Raw genomic sequence first — 20,061 nt, forward strand, 5'->3', positions numbered from 1 at the left:
TACCACTGGGTAATTTTATAAATCATACAGAACATCAGTTGTACCTTCTGATGGATTCTTTTTGCATATACAGCATAGGAGGTGGTTATTACTCATTGGCCAGGTATTGAGAATCGCATCAGAATAAAAATGTCGTTAAGGCTTCCTTCTTGAGTTTATTTCTTAGGAAAACTTAATAAGGCCCTGGCCACAGAGAAATCTTTCAGTTTTTTGTAGTATAATATAAATCAGTGTTATTTTAGTAATACTGGTAAGATAAATGAAAGGTAGTCAGTGATTCTTGTCTTAGTGCTATGTGAGAGTTAATGTTTATCAAAGGAATCTATGGCTTTCTAAATGTTGAGAACACTATGTTAGGCAGATTTGAGACCTTATTTCTAGAAATAAAACTTCAGAAACCAAACTAAAATGGAAAATTTGGTTGGGAAATAAGAATTTGGACTATTTTACACTGTACTATTTTGAGCTCCTTGAAAATAGAGCCCATCTCTTTTTCCTGTACTCAGCACACTGAAGATCTCAAACAAGGCCATTTTAATATCTATTATATATGCACGGCACCAGAAAGGGCGCAGAAAGAAAGGCATGTTACATCTGTGCTGGTCCTTTTTTAGTATGAGAATCTACATGGGGAAAAGTGTAGGCAGTTTTGATTTGTGGTTTTATCCTATTTGCTGAAATTTAGAAAAATGCAAATTTTTTTTTGAGGAATATTGGCCCTGAGCTAACATCTGTTGTCAGTCTTCCTCTTTTTTTCTCCTTTTTTTTTTTCTCCCCAAAGCCCCAGCACATAGTTGTATATCCTAGCTGTAGGTGCTTCTAGTTCTTCTGTGTGGGACGCCACCTCCGCATGGCTTGATGAGTGGTGTGTAGGTCCGTGCCCAGGATCCAAACTGGCACACCCCGGGCCGCCAAAGTGGAGCGCATGAACTTAACTGCTACACCACTGGGCTGGCCTCAGAAAAATGAAATATTGATGTGTACCTTTTATTTTTAGCTTTAAATTTTTTTTAAACTTTCTATTATGAGACTTTCTATACATAAAAAAAGCTGAAAGAATAGTAGAATGATCACCCATAAACGTATCTTGTAGGTTAATAGTTATCATTTTGTCACATTGGCTTTAGCTAGCTGGACAGGAAGAGGTGTGTATGCCTTTGTGTAAAATTTTTGGTTTTTGCTAAACCATTTTAAAGAAAGTTGTAGACTTTCATCCCTCACTACTTAAGCAAGCATCTCATCTCCCAAGAGTGAGGATATTCTCCTACATAACCATAATACCATTGTTGAAATTATCATTCCTTAATGTCATGTAATATCCACTCCATTTTCTGATTTTCTTAGTTGTCCCCAAAAAGTCTTTTTTCAGTTGTTTTTTAGGATTGAATCAAGGTTCGTACAGCACATTTGGTTATTATCTCTCTCTCTTAATCTGGAATTCTCTCTCCTTTTTCCCGTTTATGATGAGGATGTTCAAACACACAAAAAGTTGAAAGAGTAGTGTAATGAATCCCGTGTAGCTATCACCTAGATTCAAGAACTGTTAACATTTTACCGTATTTGCTTTATCTAGATTTTTTTTTCTGTGCTGAACCTCTGAAAATAAGTTGCAAATATCATGACACCTCATCCCTAAATACTTAGCATGCCTCTCCTGAGAATAAGGACTTTTTCCTACCCAAGTTCAATGCCATTCCACTTGGGAAAATGAACAATAAGACCCTAATATCATCTAATAGCTAATCCATATTAAAATTTTCCCAGTTGTCCCCAAAATGCCCTAGAATCTAATCATGGTTTATGCATTGCTTTTGGTTATCATGTCTGTCTAATCTGTCTTAATCTATAACAGTCCCCCACTTTTTTTTTTTTGAGAATGATCAGATTACCGATTGTCTCAGTGTGTCCCACATTCTGGATTTATCAGACTATTTCCTTGTGTTGGTGTTAACTTAGTTTCTTTATTCCTTATATTTCCTATTAACGTATCTACTGTTTAGCATCGTGTTTTTTTCAGGAACAATTACAAGAAAATATTGTTGTAATGCCAGAGAAAGTCTTGGAAAACCACTTAGCAACTCTGCTCAGATGTAGAATTTACCATTCTTTTTTGTATTAGGAGGCTAAGTAGTCACATCCTATGACTAAAATCATCAAGAATTTTATTCACACCAATCTGTGTTAGGTTTCTTTTAGATTCATAAAATTTCCTTCCTTTTTTTTAAATTTATAGCCCTTTTATTCAGTTTATTGGGATTAAAATTAAAGTGTCAATATTAAAAGACTATTCTTTCTCATAAAAAAATAGTGTATACTTATGATTCTAGAACTGCGCTGTTCAATACGGTTGCTGCTTGTGGTTGTTGAATACTTGAAATGTGACAAGTCTGAATTGAGATTTCAAAGATGACAAAAAGGGTGTAAATTTCCTCATTACTAATTTTTATATTGATTACGTGTTGAAATGATATTTTGGATATATTGAGTTAAATAAAATATATAATTAAAATCAATTTCACCTTTTTACTTTTTTAAATATGGCTACCAGAAAGTATCAAATTACATCTTTGGCTTGCATTTGTGGCTCAAATTATATTTCTGTTGCACAGCGCTGCTCTAGAAGTTCAAGGAATGAGTTGTTCATTAGAAACTCTCTGAATATGCATACAATAAACAGCTTTTCTCACATATTTAACCCCTCTCCTGGATCCCCAGCCTTTAGAAATGTTCTGTACAGTTTAATGTTAAAAGAACTTACCTACCTAACTATTCTGTGGAGTGGCTGATGAAGATAACCTGAGTATAGCATCTCTTTGTCAGGGACCTTTCCCTGGCCTCAGGAAAATAAAAAGCAATTGAACAAAGCTTGGTGAAGGAACCCAGGGAGATTTTAATTCTTCCTTTGGTAGTAATGATCAGATTTAAGCAGTGGCTTCACAGTGAGGGAAGGGGGCATTCTGCCTCTCCCCAAGGAGTAGCCCCCACTGATTCCAGGGACCTGTGTCATGCCCTGTAGCTGTGCTGAAGTCTTTGGGTTTATTCTTCTGCAGTATCTTTTCTCCTAGTCCTCTACCGGATTTTCTCCCCAGCTGGAAACAGACTGTCTTAACTTTCGTGCTGAATACTCTGGGGCCATCACCAAAGAGACCAAGACTTCCAAATTTCCTCACCGAGTTCCTTAGAGGCAGTGATCCTACTTATCTGAAGATCTTATATATGCCAGGCCACACACCCAGTGCTCTACACATAGGTAGAGTCTACAGGGTATCGCCAGTTTATAGATGAGAAAACAGGCTCAGGTTAGGAATCTTATCCCAGAACAAGTGGCACTGCCCACACTGGAACCCGGGTCCCCGGGTCTGCTTGCTTCCCTGTCCAAGGGCTTCCTATTACAGCTGCTAGAGTAGGGAGAGGACCCTGAGGTGCAGGAAGCATGCAGTTAACCCAGCTTGGGTCATTTAGAAGTCGTTATAGAGTTGTGAAAATTCTAATGTGTTTGCATGAACGAAACATAGCCTGAGAAATTTAATGGCACTGAAAAAAGTATAAGATGTGGAAAAACTTTAAGATGTGAAAGCACAATTCTGGGGTTTTCACTGTATAATCAAAGCTGAAAATAAATTTAAGGATCTTGTCCTTTTGACATAATTGTTTAAGAGTTTTTATAATTCATTTTATCTATAGTGGATTCCCAGTTTTAAAACTAGACTTTAATTTCAGTTTTTACTTATGCAAATGTCTATGGCGTGTATTTTTTACCAGCTCTGATGGTCTTTGCATCTGTTAACAGAGATAAGGCCTGACATTTGTCATTCTGAATTTCAGTGATGTGAAGATCTAAATAGTTTAAACTTTGCTCCCTTTGGTCTTTTGGTTTTTAAAAAACAATTATTGCTTTATTGAAAACATTTTATGAAGTAAATGTATATTTGGCAAAATGCGTATTATACTTGACTTTTTTTGTACAGAAAAGATCTTTTTAGCAAAATTGTTAAATTATTCATTAAAATACCCATATGTTGATTCTTTAGTACAGTGACATTTTAATATTTTTGAACTCAGGGCATCTTCAGTATCATAAATATGCATAAGGTAAGATTCAGCATACCAATGATCCTTAACTTAGAAATTGTATTAATCATAAAATCTTTCAATTTTTCAAAAGGAAAGAGAATCTATTTTAAAGATTTTATTTATTCATTTTTTTCCCCCCAAAGCCCCAGTAGATAGTTGTATGTCATAGGTTCACATCCTTCTAGTTGCTGTACGTGGGTCTCGGCCTCACGTTGGACGGAGAAGTGGTGCCTTGGGGCGTGCCCGGGATCCGAACCCGGGCCGCCAGCATCAGAGCGCACGCACTTAACCGCTAAGCCACGGAGCCGGCCCAAGAGAATCTATTTTAAATCTTATAAAGATAAAACACATTTGTTCAGCTTGTATTTAGGATTTTACAGTTGATTTTTCATTGGCTATTTATTAAGGAAGCAGATTATATAGAAGTATTCTGCTTTATTCTGAATATTTTGTTTTATAAACTAGCTCATGATATTCAGACTCCTAGTGTGCTTAATTCACCATATCACCCCCAAATTGGATTTATATAACTTTTAAAGAGCAAAGCTAATGTTTTAATGAGAAAAGAATGTTAATTCCCTTTACTGTGAATATATTTGGATTTAACAAATCATATCTGCATTTTATAAAAGTTTATTGTTATAAGAATATTTACAACTTTGAGATAGTTTTGATAGTCTGCTGAAAAAAGATAACTTCATTACTAGTGAAAATTAATCCTAGGATCAGAGTAAGAATTAATGCTTCAGAAAAGCTTTCTAACACTTTTTAAAAAATGTCTTTTAGTTAAGGAGCAGAATTTGTGGCTTTAAAAGCTGCATTTTCAAATGGGGATAATGTGTCCTGGACTCACTGTGACACTGATAGAACGTAGTAGCTCTCAGAACTGGTCTTCACAAAACACTGAATATCTTCCAAATATTTTCTCTATTAGCATAGTTGGTTTACATAGCATTACCCATGGACTAAGACACATAAGGAAATTTATTGTTCTTAATATAATGTCATGCTTGGGTGGTGTGATATTCTGGTTACTTGAGGCACAACCCACTTCGTAATGAAATTGTTTGGGCAGGGACGCATCCATGTAGAGTGTAGATGCTGTAAACCCTCCCGAGTTCCTTCCCTTAGGCATTATAACATGTTTTGACTAATCAAGCACTTGATCAATACAAAATTTCTGTCCAGCAACCAAACCATTAACTGTAGTGTTACCACAGTTTAGCCAAAAACTCAAAAAAAGTTTATTTTTAATGACTTCAGCTACAGCCAGACAAGTCTAGAGGAAAAAACAGAAATTTCCCTCTAACCCTCACAGTTTTAGAAGTACAGGAGAAACATAAGCAGTGCTGTATTTGACAACAGAAATATTTTTTAAAAAGACGGTAACCAGGATTTCAAATGTGAAATTTGATTAGAATTTCTAATAAGCTTGAGTTGTTTTTGAAAAAGTTTAAAATCCCCTTTGTGTATTAAACAGTACTTCTACAGCTATGAACTTGAAATTGCTTAAATTAACAATCAGTTCACTTGCCCCTTGGAGTGAAAGCACAGAGATTATCAGGTTTTCTGTTGGAAACTAGGTCAATGGGTTAAGCGTACTTTCTCAGTTAACTTAATGTCTTTTTCTGCATCAGTCTCCTTTTTGCTGACCCCTCCTCCTCAACCCCGTGGACTTGGATGATTGTAATTAACACATGTGCAGTTCTTTAAACATCAGTCAGGTGTTTTTCCCCTCTCAAGCCTTCTGTCTTTTATGTATAGATGGAGAGTGCTCTTATTTTCTACCTTTGATTTGCATTCATTCCGAGCTCACGGGTTCTTGGAGAGTGCTGGTAATCTAGCGTGTTGCCTGCTGTTAGATCCCCTGGGAAAGAGATTATTTTACTGGGTATATAAGCAGGCAGCAACCTATTGAAACTGGGAGTTTAAAAATTCAATCTTGCTGATTTTCCTTTTAAATAAAAGGAGATGAAAACAAAGGTGTGGAATTGGAAATTAACTGTGGAGTAAAAGGAAAGGCAGACATGAAATGGGGACAGCTATGTTGACTTGTCAAAGGAGAAAACCTTTTTAATAAATTGGGGGAGAAAGAGAAACCAAATGATAAGCAGAAATCGAAAAGGATCAGAGAAGTCAGAAAATGACTGGAGAAAAGGTTAGCAGGAAAGGAACAAGGGGAGATACTAAGATTTTAGGCTTTAAATAAAGTGTTAATTCCCAAATTTAATATTTACCTAGGAAATGTTACATGTGTCATAGGTAAGCCTTGCTCATTCAGAAGCTAGTTTTAGGATTAAATCTTTTATTTGGCTTTCTGCTCTACCATGTTTAAAAATAAAATTAAAATATTTACATAGTTGAGAGTATTTTCATAAATAGGAAAAAATTCCTAAGTTGTGAATTCTAGAACTTAGTTGTACTGTCTAAGTATTAGTATAATCAGATAATAAGATGGTCTTAACTCTTTTTAACAATTACATTATTTTCTACCTTTTAGGCTCGTGCACTCTTGTTTAATTTCTAGTGGTGCTCTGTTACTATTGGAAGGAAATTAGACTTTCTAAGCACATTTATTTGGAATTAATATTTTTCACTATAGAAAAGTTGAAGAGATAGAGGACTAACCAAATTGTGCTGAAGCTCTTAGTAGAATATTGTCCTGAGGGGTCCTCTCCCTCACCTCCATTTACCCTGGTCACTTGACTTCTGAAGTTCTCTTTAATACTTTAGACTCTTGCCTGCTTGGAGAAGAGAGGATGGGTAAATCCTTATTAAAATTTGTCTTTACCATTTGGTATTTGACTGCAATTATAGTATTACTGAGAGGATTTGTGCTTAGCAGGAAATGATTTTCTTATAGCCTTATCCCTGGTCATTAACTTAGTTTTTCAGGACAGAGGGATTAATTAAAGGCATTTTGCACCTAGCTTTTTTGTGGTGATTTTGTTTCACGTAAATCAATATAAGCTTCAGTTCTGAGCATGATTTTATAAATAGACTTCTCATACCAGGGTAGATGCTTTGCAATACAACATATAAAGGCTGCTCCACGTTTTAGTGAGTATCAAAATTATATCAAATGTAGCTGTGGTTCCCAGAGATATAATTTGTTTTAGTACTAAAGCCTCATGGTAGTAACTGCTTTGTTTCTGGATATTTCTTTTGAGAAGATTGGATCATGGAGAAGGGATAATAAAACTGACAGCCAGGACTCAGTCTTCCTTCCACGTGATACCGTATACTCATCATTCTGAAAATTAGGTTAGCATTTTTGGTTGTAGGAAGGGCCAGAGAGGTGTTTGTTCATGCAGCTAACTCATTTTACAAGGGGAAAATGTCTAAACTGAAGGCTTGTCCATGGTCGCACAGTGACTTGGGGACGGTGTCGAGCCTAAAACCTGAGATCTTGAGTTTAGGGATTATTCCAGCCCCAGAGCCCCACCCCCCCGCCCCCCCAGTGGATAAAGCAATAAAAGGCATTTTGTTCCTTTGGTTTAGTATAAGTATATTGGACATTGAAGAAATCATTTTGAAAGGTGAAACCAGCTGATGATATCTTAAATTGGCTGAAAGCCTAAAATAATTTTAGACTGTAGCCAGTTTTAGTAGACTTTTAAAATTGCAGATTTTTAATCAAATAAAGGTAGCAAGCTCTGTGGAAATGCCTGTTTTAATTATATTGCCAGTTCTATTTTAATTCTCTCAAAATTGAGTGGTATATATAAATTACCTTTAAAAGTTAAAAATTTAATAAACTGATTATGTAGTAACATTTTGACAGTAAAGGGAGAAACATGGGATTTTTGCCCAGTGATAATGGCTAGCTATTATTTCTTCGACTTAATATATATTTACAGGAACCACGTTCAAAATTAATAATTTCTCACATTTTCTCCTTTAACTACATGCATAGGTGCACATACTATTATATTAAACTAAAAAGATTAGAGGAGGAAATGACCAATTTAAAATTTTCAGATCGCTGTTTTTAAGAGGTAATATATACTTTCATTTTGTATTCAGAATATGACAAAATGCTTTTCATAATATAATTTTTTTAAATAGCAAAGCAAGAAAAGTGATAAAGAATGAATATATTCTTTCCAAGTTTTAAAACAAAAATGCTTTTTTAATCCTATGAAAGGATAAGGAAAGTAGTTTAGAACATGAAAGAAATGTCATTCTTTCTATATCTTTCTTTTGAGAGCACCTGATATACAGATAAAGTGTTATATAAAGTGTTATATATGATGGGAGAAATGCTTTCTCTATGAAAAGATGAGCCACACGTTTCTTTTTGGATCGCTCCCTTCATTAATGCCTTTTAATTCCATTCATGGGGCCGGCCCGGTGGCGCAAGCGGTTAAGTGCGCGTGCTCCGCTGCCGCGGCCCAGGGTTCGCCAGTTCGGATCCCGGGCGCGCACCGACGCACTACTTGTCGAGCCATGCTGTGGCAGCATCCCATATAAAGTGGAGGAGGATGGGCACAGATGTTAGCCCAGGGCCAGTCTTCCTCAGCAAAAAAAAAAAAGGAGGACTGGCAGGTGTTAGCACAGGGCTGATCTCACACACACACAAAAAAGTCTTTAAATGATTCCATTCACATAGAAGGTTTCAGCCCTACACTTATTGTTTTAAAGCAGAGTATATCTTTAATTACTTTGTCCAGGATTATAAGAGAGGTATTAATTCCCCGTTTCTATAATGAAGGAAGAAACTAATTATGCTTATTGGTATTGTGTGGTTTTAGAGGAAAATTAAAACAGAAAGTAGCTCTGGGACATGGGTAAGGTAGATCTAGAACTAGCCTTGGCAGAGAGAAGTAGGAGCTAAATTTCTTTGGTTAGAAGATCTTTTATGGTGTAATCAACTGTCTCAAAAGGCACAACTTCCAATTTGGGGGGCTTAGAGGTAGAACAAATTGGATGAAGATATGTCACTTTGATTTGGACTTGAACATAGAGTTGAAGTGACTCTTGTAAACTCTGGAACCCAGGTTTCAAAGGAGCACAATAGAATGAATGGAGAAGAGGACAAGGGGACCAGAAGATTTGGTATAAAACAAAAGAGAGGAAAATGACTCTAGGAAGCAGTTACACTGGCCCAGTTTGGTGGAATCTGCAAGAGCCTGGGGTTGGCAAGTGGAGGGCTGTTACAGGCCATTCTGCCTGGTCCTCATGTGACACTGGTATTCCTCTCCAGCCCTCCTGATAGGTGGTCACACCTGGACTACCTCCAATGGCAGGATGCTCACTGACTCCAGAGGTAGACAGTCCCTGACTTTGGGAAAATATGTACCCATACCCTTTTTACTGTAGTCCCTGTAAAAAAGCCAAATACACACCTATATAGAACCTAAAAAGGGCAAGTCTCCCAAAAGCTCACTGGTAACCGTGTGTTATACATGTATGTATATGTTTTGCCCCGCATATACTGCTGACTGTGTAAAACAGTCCATTTTTATTTCTTGAGAATATTATATATACTGTTCTGCAGTTTTTGTTACTTGACATTTTGAACGTCCGTGTTAGTGCATACGGATTAGCCTCATTCTTTTTGATGACTGCGTATGGTATATACCAGAGTTTATCCAACCAATGTCTTTTTGATAGATATTTGAGTTGTTCCCAGTTTTTGTGCTCTTATGAATAATAATGCGATGAACATCTGTTATCTTAATAGTTCTAATTTTTTCCTTATATTGGCCTAAAAGCTTCCTCCTAACTTCCATCATTGGCCCTGAAAACAGTGGCCATCTTTCTCCTGAGTCTTCTCTCAGGTTGAAACATCCCTCATCTATTGACCATTCTTCCTATGATTTGGATCCCTTCACCGTCTTCCGGACATGGTCCACTTTGTCCAAGTCTCAAGTGTAGTGATGAAACTGAACACTGTCTTGGTTGTGGTTTCACCCAAATGGAGATGGTGGGATAGTCTGTTCTTTTAATTCAGTCCACAATTTTATTAGCTCTTAAGGCTGTCATATCACATTGTTAGTTCATAATCAGGATAGAATCAGTTAAAGCTTTACATTTGGAGTTCCTGGATCCCTGGAGCATCTGATAACAGCTATGGACTTCCCACCACCTCACCCTACCTCCAAAATGCAGTAACACAATTATTGCTGCAATTTCAGGTGGTTCAAGGGTCCTCAGTGTTTCTCTTTTATGATCAGACTTTGTTGATTACTTTGAGGAAGTCATATGTTCTCTCATTCTCTACCAGTGCTGTTACATCATCAAAAATTAAGCCAGAAATGGTCAGTCTTGGCATTACTTGATGAGTCCGTGCTGCCTCCTAGTGTATAGCACTTGTTTATTTGCAGGTGCTGTTTTTTAACAATCCAGGATCACCCTCAAGCTAACCAGTCTGTAGTTGGGAAATCTGTCTGGCTTCTAGTCCTCTCCCATTCTTCACGATTCCACACAGATTACAGAAAGCAATTAAGCAGCCTTATCTGTGAACCCTCTCAGGATCCCAGGATGTGATTTGTGAGATCGAATGACTTGAACTCAGTGAGAATATCTAGCTGGTTTTTCTTTTTTTCTCAGCCATCTTGGATTTAAGTTTCTTCTTAGTCATTGTATTTGATCTTCAGATTGGAAAGGATAAAACATTCTTAGCCAAGAATGGAAATAAAATAGGAGTAAGGCTATTTCTCTTTGTCTCTGTTAATATTACATTAACCACCCCATCCAGGGGAGGCTTCACTTTTTCCTCTAGTTTTTACTTTAACTTCTAAAATTTATTCAATATCCAGCACTTTGTAAAGTCACAGTTAATCCTGAGGCTTTCACCTTGTTCAGAATATTCTTACAGCTCCACTTCACTCTTTATAACACTTGTTTTATGTGCTTGTTTTTTACCATCTGTTATAAATGGTTTTTTAACATCTGAATTCCAGAAAGCTCTCTGTGCAGCACATCAGATTTTTTAGATACTTTTCCCTTTTCTTCCCCTCCTCAGTGTGTTTTGCAATTATGCAGTCAGCATTATGCCTTTGAGAGCCCTCAGGCCTTCTCAAGCTTTTTTACAGTTTCTGATCTTGGAATTGATCCTAATTTTCCTTTGAAAAACTTGAAATCTGCCTATCCAATATGTGCAGCCTTCCCCTTCCTTTCTTTCTTGATCTCCAAACAACACGGCTGCTTTCTCTAAAGCTTCCTCCTCTTCGCATGTTACCACTCATGTTTTACTGGTGAAGATTAGGTCCAAAGTAACAGTTTCTCTCATTTCTCCTCTGCTTTCTGAAAGACTGAGTTTTTACGCAGACCGAGAGCACATCATCAGATGCATTGACTTAAGCTGAGTGACACTTCCACAGCTGTCCCCTGGTCAGTAATAATAGCTAGCAGCTATTATTTTTTGTACACTGCCATATGACAGGCACCATACTAAGTCCGTTTCACGTGGATTATCTTGCTTGTCTCCTACCTTAGGGTTAGGAGGTGTAGGTGCTGTTGTTATCCCAATAATACAGATGAGGAAACAGGCTTAAGGATGTTGAGTTACTTGCCCAAGATTGCACAGCTTGTGAGTGCCAGAGTTGGATATTTCCTAAATCAGATTCTTAATCACCATACTGGGCTGCTTGACATGGTGCTTAATTACTATGCTGGACAAGATTCTATTACTTCAAAACCTGTGTAGCTCTCAGACCACTGGCTGTGCACAGTAGGCACTTAAATATTTAATTTGAGGTTTATGTTTCGTGTTGATTTCCAAGGTATTTCCTTTTAGCTCTTAAAAATCAATAAGAAAAAGATGAGAAAAATGGGTGAGGCACACTATTAGTCAATTCATAGAAGAAATGAATAGAAAATGAAAAGATGCTCATTTTTACTATCAAATATATTTTTGATGGTTTACGAAACCCATTTTTTTAAATGGCAAGACTCTTTCTGTTTATAAATAATGATACATGAAAAGCAAAGAATGCAAAAATGCTTGTGAAATTCCAGAGATAATCACTATTTTTTTTAAAGATTTTATTTATTTATTTTCCCCCCAAAGCCCCAGTAGATAATTGTATGTCATAGCTGCACATCCTTCTAGTTGCTGTATGTGGGACGCGGCCTCAGCATGGCCAGAGAAGCGGTGCGTCAGTGCGCGCCCGGGATCCGAACCCGGGCCGCCAGCAGCGGAGCGCACGCACTTAACCACTAAGCCACGGGGCCGGCCCAGAGATAATCACTATTAACACAACAAGCGTACACAAAATTTTATTTAATTGAGATAGCAGAGTACTGTTGCTTTTTAGAAACTGAATATATTGTGAACATCATTCCATGTTAATAAATACTCAATGATGTGATCCTTAATGGCTATATAATATTCCATTGTTTCTCATAAGAGATTGAAGCTCAGTTTCCTTAGTTCTTTATTTTAACTTTTTATATGTGAAGTAAAAGTAGTAAAGGATAAGACCTCAGATCTTACATATTTTTTATTATATCATTATTCCTTTATTGAAATTATTTGTTTACCATTATTCATTTCTGCTGTGATTTCTTCCACAGTTATTATTTGCTAGGAAGAGTTGGGTTGGATGCCCAGTCATTGTGATTCATATGATTTATTCTTTGTATTAAGGACAATTATACTATCTTTTCTTTGAGAGGGGTCATTAGGCTAATGTATTGAACATGTTAAGTGTTTTAATAAATGAGTATGTCATTTAAAGTGTTTTCTAAAGAGTAATGGAAGCTGTCTTGTAACATAGTCATGTAAACAAGTTGGGCAAGTCACTTAACATTCTAAGCCTCAGTTCTCCCATCAGGAAAATAGGGATGGTTATTGCTCTCTCACGGGAGGAATAATTTAACATGTGATGTTACACTTAAAGCACTCAATGCAGTGATAATGTCTCTTTTCTCTCTTTTATATAGTTAGACAAGGAATTCTCAACCTTTTTTGTGCTAGTCTGGCAAAACCCATGGAAGGACCCCTTCTCAGAATAATGGTTTTAAATGCATATAATAAAATGCTTGGGATTACAAAGGAAACCAATTATATTGAAATACAGTTATCAAAATATTTCAAAGAAACAAATTTGTGGTACTTTCTGTTTCAAATACTTTTTTTGGACTAAGGTGGGGAGTGAATGAGAAAGATAGGAAGAAGGGAAGAAAAAAGAGAGAGGAGAGAAAGGAAAGAAAGCTCATAAATATATATGCCTGGTTTTGACTCCCTCCCAAGCTGTCATCCCATATTTGCAATAGGCTCCTAGACATTTCCACCTCAGCATCCTACTAGCAATTCAGATTCATCACTGCTTAAGTTGAATGCCCTTCCCAAACGAGCTTCCCTGTTTCCCTCATTAGCACCCTTCTCCCTACACCTCAAGTCTGAATCCTCAGATCACATTTGAGTCCTCACTCTTTCACCCTCTCCCTACTTCAAATCAGTCATGCACTTCTGTTGATTTTATCTGTATAATATCTAATTCTACCATCCAAATGTAAGACCCTCTTATCTCATCGTTGTCATTATGATACAGGCTTTTTCTGCTTAGTCTCCAACTTCCTGCCTCTTCACAAAGTATCCCTTGAGTGTTTCGGGCCTGTTTGATATGTTCTATATCTCAAGTTGTACAGCATTCACAGATGTGCTGTACAGCTTCAGACCTAATTGTCACTGCCTCATTTACATACTGGTAAATGTGTATTTGTTTTAATTTCCCCAAAAATATTCTAAGTTCTTTGAGGATATGGACCACATCTTATACTTTTTTTTTTGTCCCCATAGCACTGAGCACAATACTTAAAAGTGCTTCCTAAGATCTTAGTAATCATCATAATTAGGTAGTTCCAGCTCCAAAAACAAAAAGGAAAAAATTTGACCTCTTCTTGTCAACTGAATTATTACTGTAGCAGTTGATGATATCAGACCAAGTCTGTATGTCAAAAACCTACTGAGAATTTTGTGTATATTTAAATTTTTACTAACTCACTAACTTAATTCCCCAAACTGTTCAGTCATGGTTGTTCTTACAATGTTCCTTGTGGTTAAGAATTAAGAAAACCATGGCCACTGTTTCCTCTACTGTAAAACCTTTATTTGTCCTAATAGCCCCCACTTGTAGCCCAGGGCCTGATGTATAATAGGTGATTAATACATTTTGTTAGAGGAATTTAGCTTGTGTCTGGAAAATAACTTGTTTACTTTAAAAAGCCTTGGAATGTGCATAGATTATTACAAATACAAATTACAAAAACAAATATGATAAAAGCTTTGTAAAAAAAATAAATAAAAATGAAATATGTGATCTTAACAGGAAAAGCAATTTTAGTAAAGTAAGCCTAAAATCATACACTAAGCATCTTAGTGGGCTTTGATACTTTGTTTGCCATTGATGTTCTTTCTTTTGGTTAAATTCTTTTACTTGTATTCTTAGGTTAAGACATCAGAATTTTATAGATACTCCCGACAGCTGCGCTATGAAGTTGACCAAGCATTGAGTTACTTTCAGAACGTTCACCAGCAGCCTTTGTTGGACATGAAATCAAGCCGTATCCGCTCTGCCAAACCCCAAACTACAGTATTCCGAGGAATGATTGGACATAGCATGGTGAATAGTAAAATACTTCTCTTAAAGAAACCAAGAGTCTGGTGGGAACTGGAGGGCCCACAAGTACCTCTGCGCCCGGACTGCCTTGCTATTGTCAATAACTTCGTGTTCTTGTTGGGCGGGGAAGAACTGGGCCCTGATGGTGAATTCCATGCTTCTTCCAAAGTGTTCAGGTATGACCCGAGACAAAACTCTTGGCTCCGGATGGCAGACATGTCTGTCCCACGTTCAGAATTTGCAGTTGGTGTTATTGGGAAGTTTATTTACGCTGTAGCAGGCAGAACCAGAGATGAGACTTTCTATTCAACAGAGAGATATGACATCACCAACGACAGATGGGAATTTGTAGATCCTTATCCAGTTAACAAATATGGACATGAGGGGACAGTGCTCAATAATAAGTTGTTTATCACCGGTGGAATCACCTCATCTTCCACCTCCAAACAAGTGTGCGTGTTTGACCCCAGTAAAGAAGGGACCATAGAACAACGGACCAGGAGAACTCAAGTAGTTACCAACTGTTGGGAGAATAAGAGCAAAATGAATTACGCAAGATGCTTTCACAAGATGATTTCTTACAATGGCAAGCTTTATGTCTTCGGTGGTGTCTGTGTGATCTTGAGGGCCTCTTTTGAATCTCAGGGATGCCCTTCCACAGAAGTGTACAACCCAGAGACTGACCAGTGGACCATCTTGGCATCCATGCCAATTGGGAGAAGTGGCCATGGTGTGACTGTGCTGGACAAACAAATAATGGTTCTTGGAGGCCTTTGCTACAACGGTCATTACAGCGATTCCATTCTCACTTTTGATCCGGAAGAAAACAAATGGAAGGAAGATGAGTACCCGAGGATGCCCTGCAAGCTGGATGGTTTACAAGTATGCAACCTGCATTTTCCAGAATATATACTGGACGAGGTCAGACGTTGCAACTAATGACATCTTTCTCCCTTAAAAAAAGCCAAACAAAAAATTTGTTTGTGACAAAGTAGTTAATTAAAAAACATAAAGAAAAACCTCACCAGTTTTACTATCAAAGCCATTGGTCTAATATCGTAAAAATTTTTCATTCTGTGCTAGCATCCTTGTTTTTCTTTTTAGTGGCCTCAAACTCATGCAATAAGTTAATTCTAAGTGCTAGCTCTTGAAAATACTTCCAGAAGCAGTTTAATAGAATGATCCACTTATCTGGGAAGTTGATTTTATGCTTTAAACATTTCTTTCAGATGTCAGCATAGGAGTCATGCATCTTCTAAGAGAAGACCTGATAAGTGTCACTGGATGTAATTTCAGTTCCTATCTCTATCTGAAATCCTTTTGAACATTTATGTCAGTGTAGTTCAGTCTGTTAGACCTTTTGGTTTTATTCTTTAAATTTAAAACTCTTGACCTTTTTGCATGGCTTTTTGCTGAAAATGCAAAAATATAAATTTTCTACAAAATTAACTTTTTTATATTCAAAACACTATTTCTAAGCTGCCTTCTCTTGTCTGCATTGTGTTAGTGAAAGCATATCCATACTTGCATACATCTTATGAATATATAAGGCACATCCCCTTTTATGCGTGGTTAGGATTCTATATTTTTAAGCTAGTGCACTTGCACACACGGTTTGCCATACTTGTTGACTTTTAGATGTAACGTCTTTTCATGTATTAACGTTTTTAGAAAGTTAAAATAACTGGAGTCCTCGTTTGGTATCAAAGTAGCCTATCTTCACTCCATACTGATTCAGTAATACTTGAGTTCCTTTTATTTCTGAAACATGTATGGATTTATGAAAACTAACATTTTATATTTTATTTTCAAAAGTATACGTTAGTGTTCCTTATCGATGTATGTCTTCTTTTTGAAAATGTTTTTCTTTGCAGTCTGTTTAACGTTACCCTGTTTTTATTGAGAATCGGAGTGGTATATGACAAGCCCTGGCCCTGCAGCGTGCAAGCACTTTTAAAGAGAATTTAGGTAATACCAGACTCCTAAATAAAGGCCCCTTAAAAGTAAGTTCAACTCCCATTCTTTACATTCAATAAGGCTGCTGCATCTGTTATTGAATGGAAAGTAGCAACTTGTGGAAAATTCGAGCTCAGTTTTGACTTAGAGGTAAGGAATAGAATTATAATCTTACCGGTCATATCTACTTGTTTAATTAATACAAAATACATAGCGGCACTGGGGATGTAAGCCCTCAGCTTTTGTTTTATTTACTGAAAGCTACTAGCATGAAGGATGGTAACTTCAAAATTCAGAATGGATCAAGAAGAACTGTTTAAAAGCATTTATAATAAGTGTTTTAGGATTAGCCGCACCTTTCAACTCTTTAAACTCGAAGGAAAAACAGATAGTTGACAAAATTAAGCAAGAATAACCAGGGAGTGGATCATTCAAATTGATGCCATTTTCTCCCGAGTAGAGTCTATCTGATACAGACTAGATCTACACTGGCAAAACTTGCCAGATCTTAGGATATTGGTGCAATATTGCAATGCCTTGTATATGGCTGTTGTATAAATTTTCTAGCTTCACTTTTTTTTTTTTTTTTGCTGCTGCCACCACTGAACATAAAATGGAAGAGTGAAGTCATGGAAATGTGAAGACTTTTGTTTTGTTTTGTTTTTTGCAATTAAATTAGACAACTATGAAAAAAACCTGATTTTAAAACTCTAAAACTGGAGGCATTTGAGTTTAAGAAACAGTCAGGTACACAAGTAGTTTTTGAAAAAGAAAAACATTGGCATTGGTTTTAGAAATCAAGTTAATGATATTCTTTTGTATATGAGACTTAAATTTTTATTAAATGGTCCTGTCATTTACTTTCAGTTTCTAAAAATGAAATTTGATGTCTTGTTTCCCATGGTAATATGGGTGTAAAAACCTTTTTCTACATTTTGAAAATCATTTTTAATCATTTTACTTTTGAAAACTAGGAATTAGGTTAGCCATTTAATTCTTTTTTCTAATATATTAGTTCGTTTAGTGTTTTGTATTTGTCCTGTCTTGCTTTAAAGAAAATAACAATAACGTCTTCATTATTTTCCTCGTTGTTGTCTTTTGCTGGAAAAGACCGAGACAGGGTACCCCTATCAGGCTTTTACACTCCAGTGGTGGTTCTCTTTAATTGCTTAGATATGACTTCATAGCCCTGATTAGGGTAAGATCTGGGCAAACAATTGAATATTCTTGGTCTTCCATTCTAAAGACACAAGGCCAAGGTCAAAGTTCACGTTTTGGAAAATTTGTGAAATCTTAACTTGAAGTAACTCTGGGTTCAGCTTCCCACGTAAGTCATGTCTGACCTGATGTTAGCTGTAATCAGTTTTGAGCTTTAAGAATAGTTGCTATTGCTTGGGTTCTGAATGTATGAGAAAACTCTTCTGTTTATATGTAGTGCTAATTTAGGTTATTTTAAACCCATGATTAACTTACATTCCCTTTTAAAATTATGGTTTAATTGCTGAAAGAGATTTATTTTTGTTATACTAAACTATGGAAAAATTTTCATAGAATTTTTTTTCAAGTTTATTTTTTGTGTGCTTCATTTGGAACCATTTTTGTTTATATACATTGTATGTGCTCAAAATAGTAGTTTTTTAAAAATTCAGTAAGAGATTTGAAACTATACAGTGTAACTGTTGTGATCTTTGTGTGTTAATTTTCACTTTACATTTTAAATGCCAGACTTTACAAAAATAGCTAATCTTCATTAATTGCATCTTAATAAGAAACGTTTATTCTCTTCAATGTCTTTCACCTTCTAAGTTTTGATTTTAATCTGCTTGAAGAAAATCCTTGCACTACACCTTTTCATAAAACTCAAGATTCTCACATTGAAGGTTTTGTATTGGAAGAAATACTACTGGTTTTTAAAAAGCAAAGCTTAATTAATCGAATTCTTAGCTTTTCTTGAGACAGCTTTCTCTGTCCTCATTACTCTGCTCTGTGTGAGTGTTAGTATAATTTGTGAAATATTGACTGAGCCCTTCACTTATCTTTTCTAAAGCAGCACCTTTGGACACCTCATTCTGGGAAGCCTGCTCGAGTCATAGTAAAGGACACACACATTTGTGTGGGGAGAAGTGGTAAAAATGGAGAGTTTTGTCTTAATTACATGAAACTAAGCTTTAAAATATTTTATAACAAATTATTTGAGCTGCATAATCTAAACATGTCAAACGTTCAGTGGGACTATTTTTATATATGTATATGTGGTTGTAGGTCATAACATTTCAGTTTATAATATAAATTGTTATTTCAGTTTATAAGCTATCTCTCAGAAAAGACTAGCTCTTTTGAGAATACATAATTTAAAGTTTTAGACTGAAGTAAAACACAACATAGATAATAGTGTAAATTAGGTATAATTGAGGGCTGTACGGCAGTAAAACTGCTAGTGCCATTTTCCTTGTTTGCCTATTATACAATTTTGTTTGCTTTTTTTTTTTGTTCTCTGACCATTTTTAGGGATCATACGTTCGTTCAGTCAGATTAGAGTTGGTTTGGGAATAAAATATCTTCTAAAAAGAGATTTATCTTAAAAATGAAAATCCTGAAAAATTAGTTTATCAAGAGTTTATAAAGTCAAAATATTCAATAGACATAGACCGGAATAGGTAAACTCATGGAAGTCATATCCTTTCAGTATACAGTATAACTTCAATATTACACGAGTAACAGTGAGAGAATGCCATCAGCTTTGTTTGTTCCCCCTTAATATTCTTGGATTTTCTTTTTACATCTTTGGGAACAACTACATTAAAAATCTTATTAATCAGTATATCAGTAAGGATTAGGTGTTTGCTTTCTGAAGGAATGTTCCAGTGAGGTGATCGGAGAGGTTATTTTCTACCTAACTTGTATATGCCCTATACCTCTTGGGCATACTTTGTCTATAGAAAAATATTTTGACCTTTAGGTACATTTTGGGCCAGTAGTCAAATAATCCTAGGGCCGATTTAAAAATCTTAGAATAATTTAAGGTTTGCCTTTTATACCTGTTTTGAAAGCCTTTACATTTTTGTCAGGTAATTTTTCCCAAGCCGTGAATATAATCTATTCAAACATGTTTATGCTATCCATTCTGTTTTTAAATTGAAAAAAAATGTTAAAAGTGTTTATGAAGAAAAGTTTAAATAAAATATTTTTAATCTTTAAAATATACTTCTTTATCTCTTATTATTTGCTATCTTTATATAATCCATCACTTTCAAAGTCACTAGTGACTTGATTAGCAGTATACATTTTGTTTTCCTTCACTGTGCCAAGAAGTGCCACAAAAATGTGATTTCTACCCGTGCTTTCAGCCACAAATTCAAATGAGAGCATTAGAGTGAAGTTATTTACACTTACATGCAATGGAAATTTTAGAATGAAGCCAAGTAATTAAAGTTCCACTAACACGGACTTTTGTAGAATG

General features: G+C 35.9%; 1 protein-coding gene across 3 annotated transcripts in view; it reads left to right on the plus strand.

The window, feature by feature from the left end:
* The window catches only part of KLHL15 (kelch like family member 15), a 35,457-nt gene extending 15,666 nt beyond the window's left edge, over positions 1–19,791 (plus strand). For all 3 annotated transcript variants that reach the window (XM_087427219.1, XM_087427220.1, XM_014791170.2), the window contains one exon: positions 14,475–19,791. In XM_087427219.1, coding sequence (XP_087283345.1) covers positions 14,475–15,584 — 1,110 coding nt within the window. In that variant the 3' untranslated portion in view covers positions 15,585–19,791. The remainder of the gene's footprint in view (positions 1–14,474) is intronic.
* Positions 19,792–20,061: the final 270 nt, after the last annotated feature.

Source organism: Ceratotherium simum, chromosome X, assembly GCF_057802395.1.
Source record: "Ceratotherium simum simum isolate JZ-2026a chromosome X, ASM5780239v1, whole genome shotgun sequence".
NCBI classification, from domain to species: Eukaryota; Metazoa; Chordata; class Mammalia; order Perissodactyla; family Rhinocerotidae; genus Ceratotherium; species Ceratotherium simum.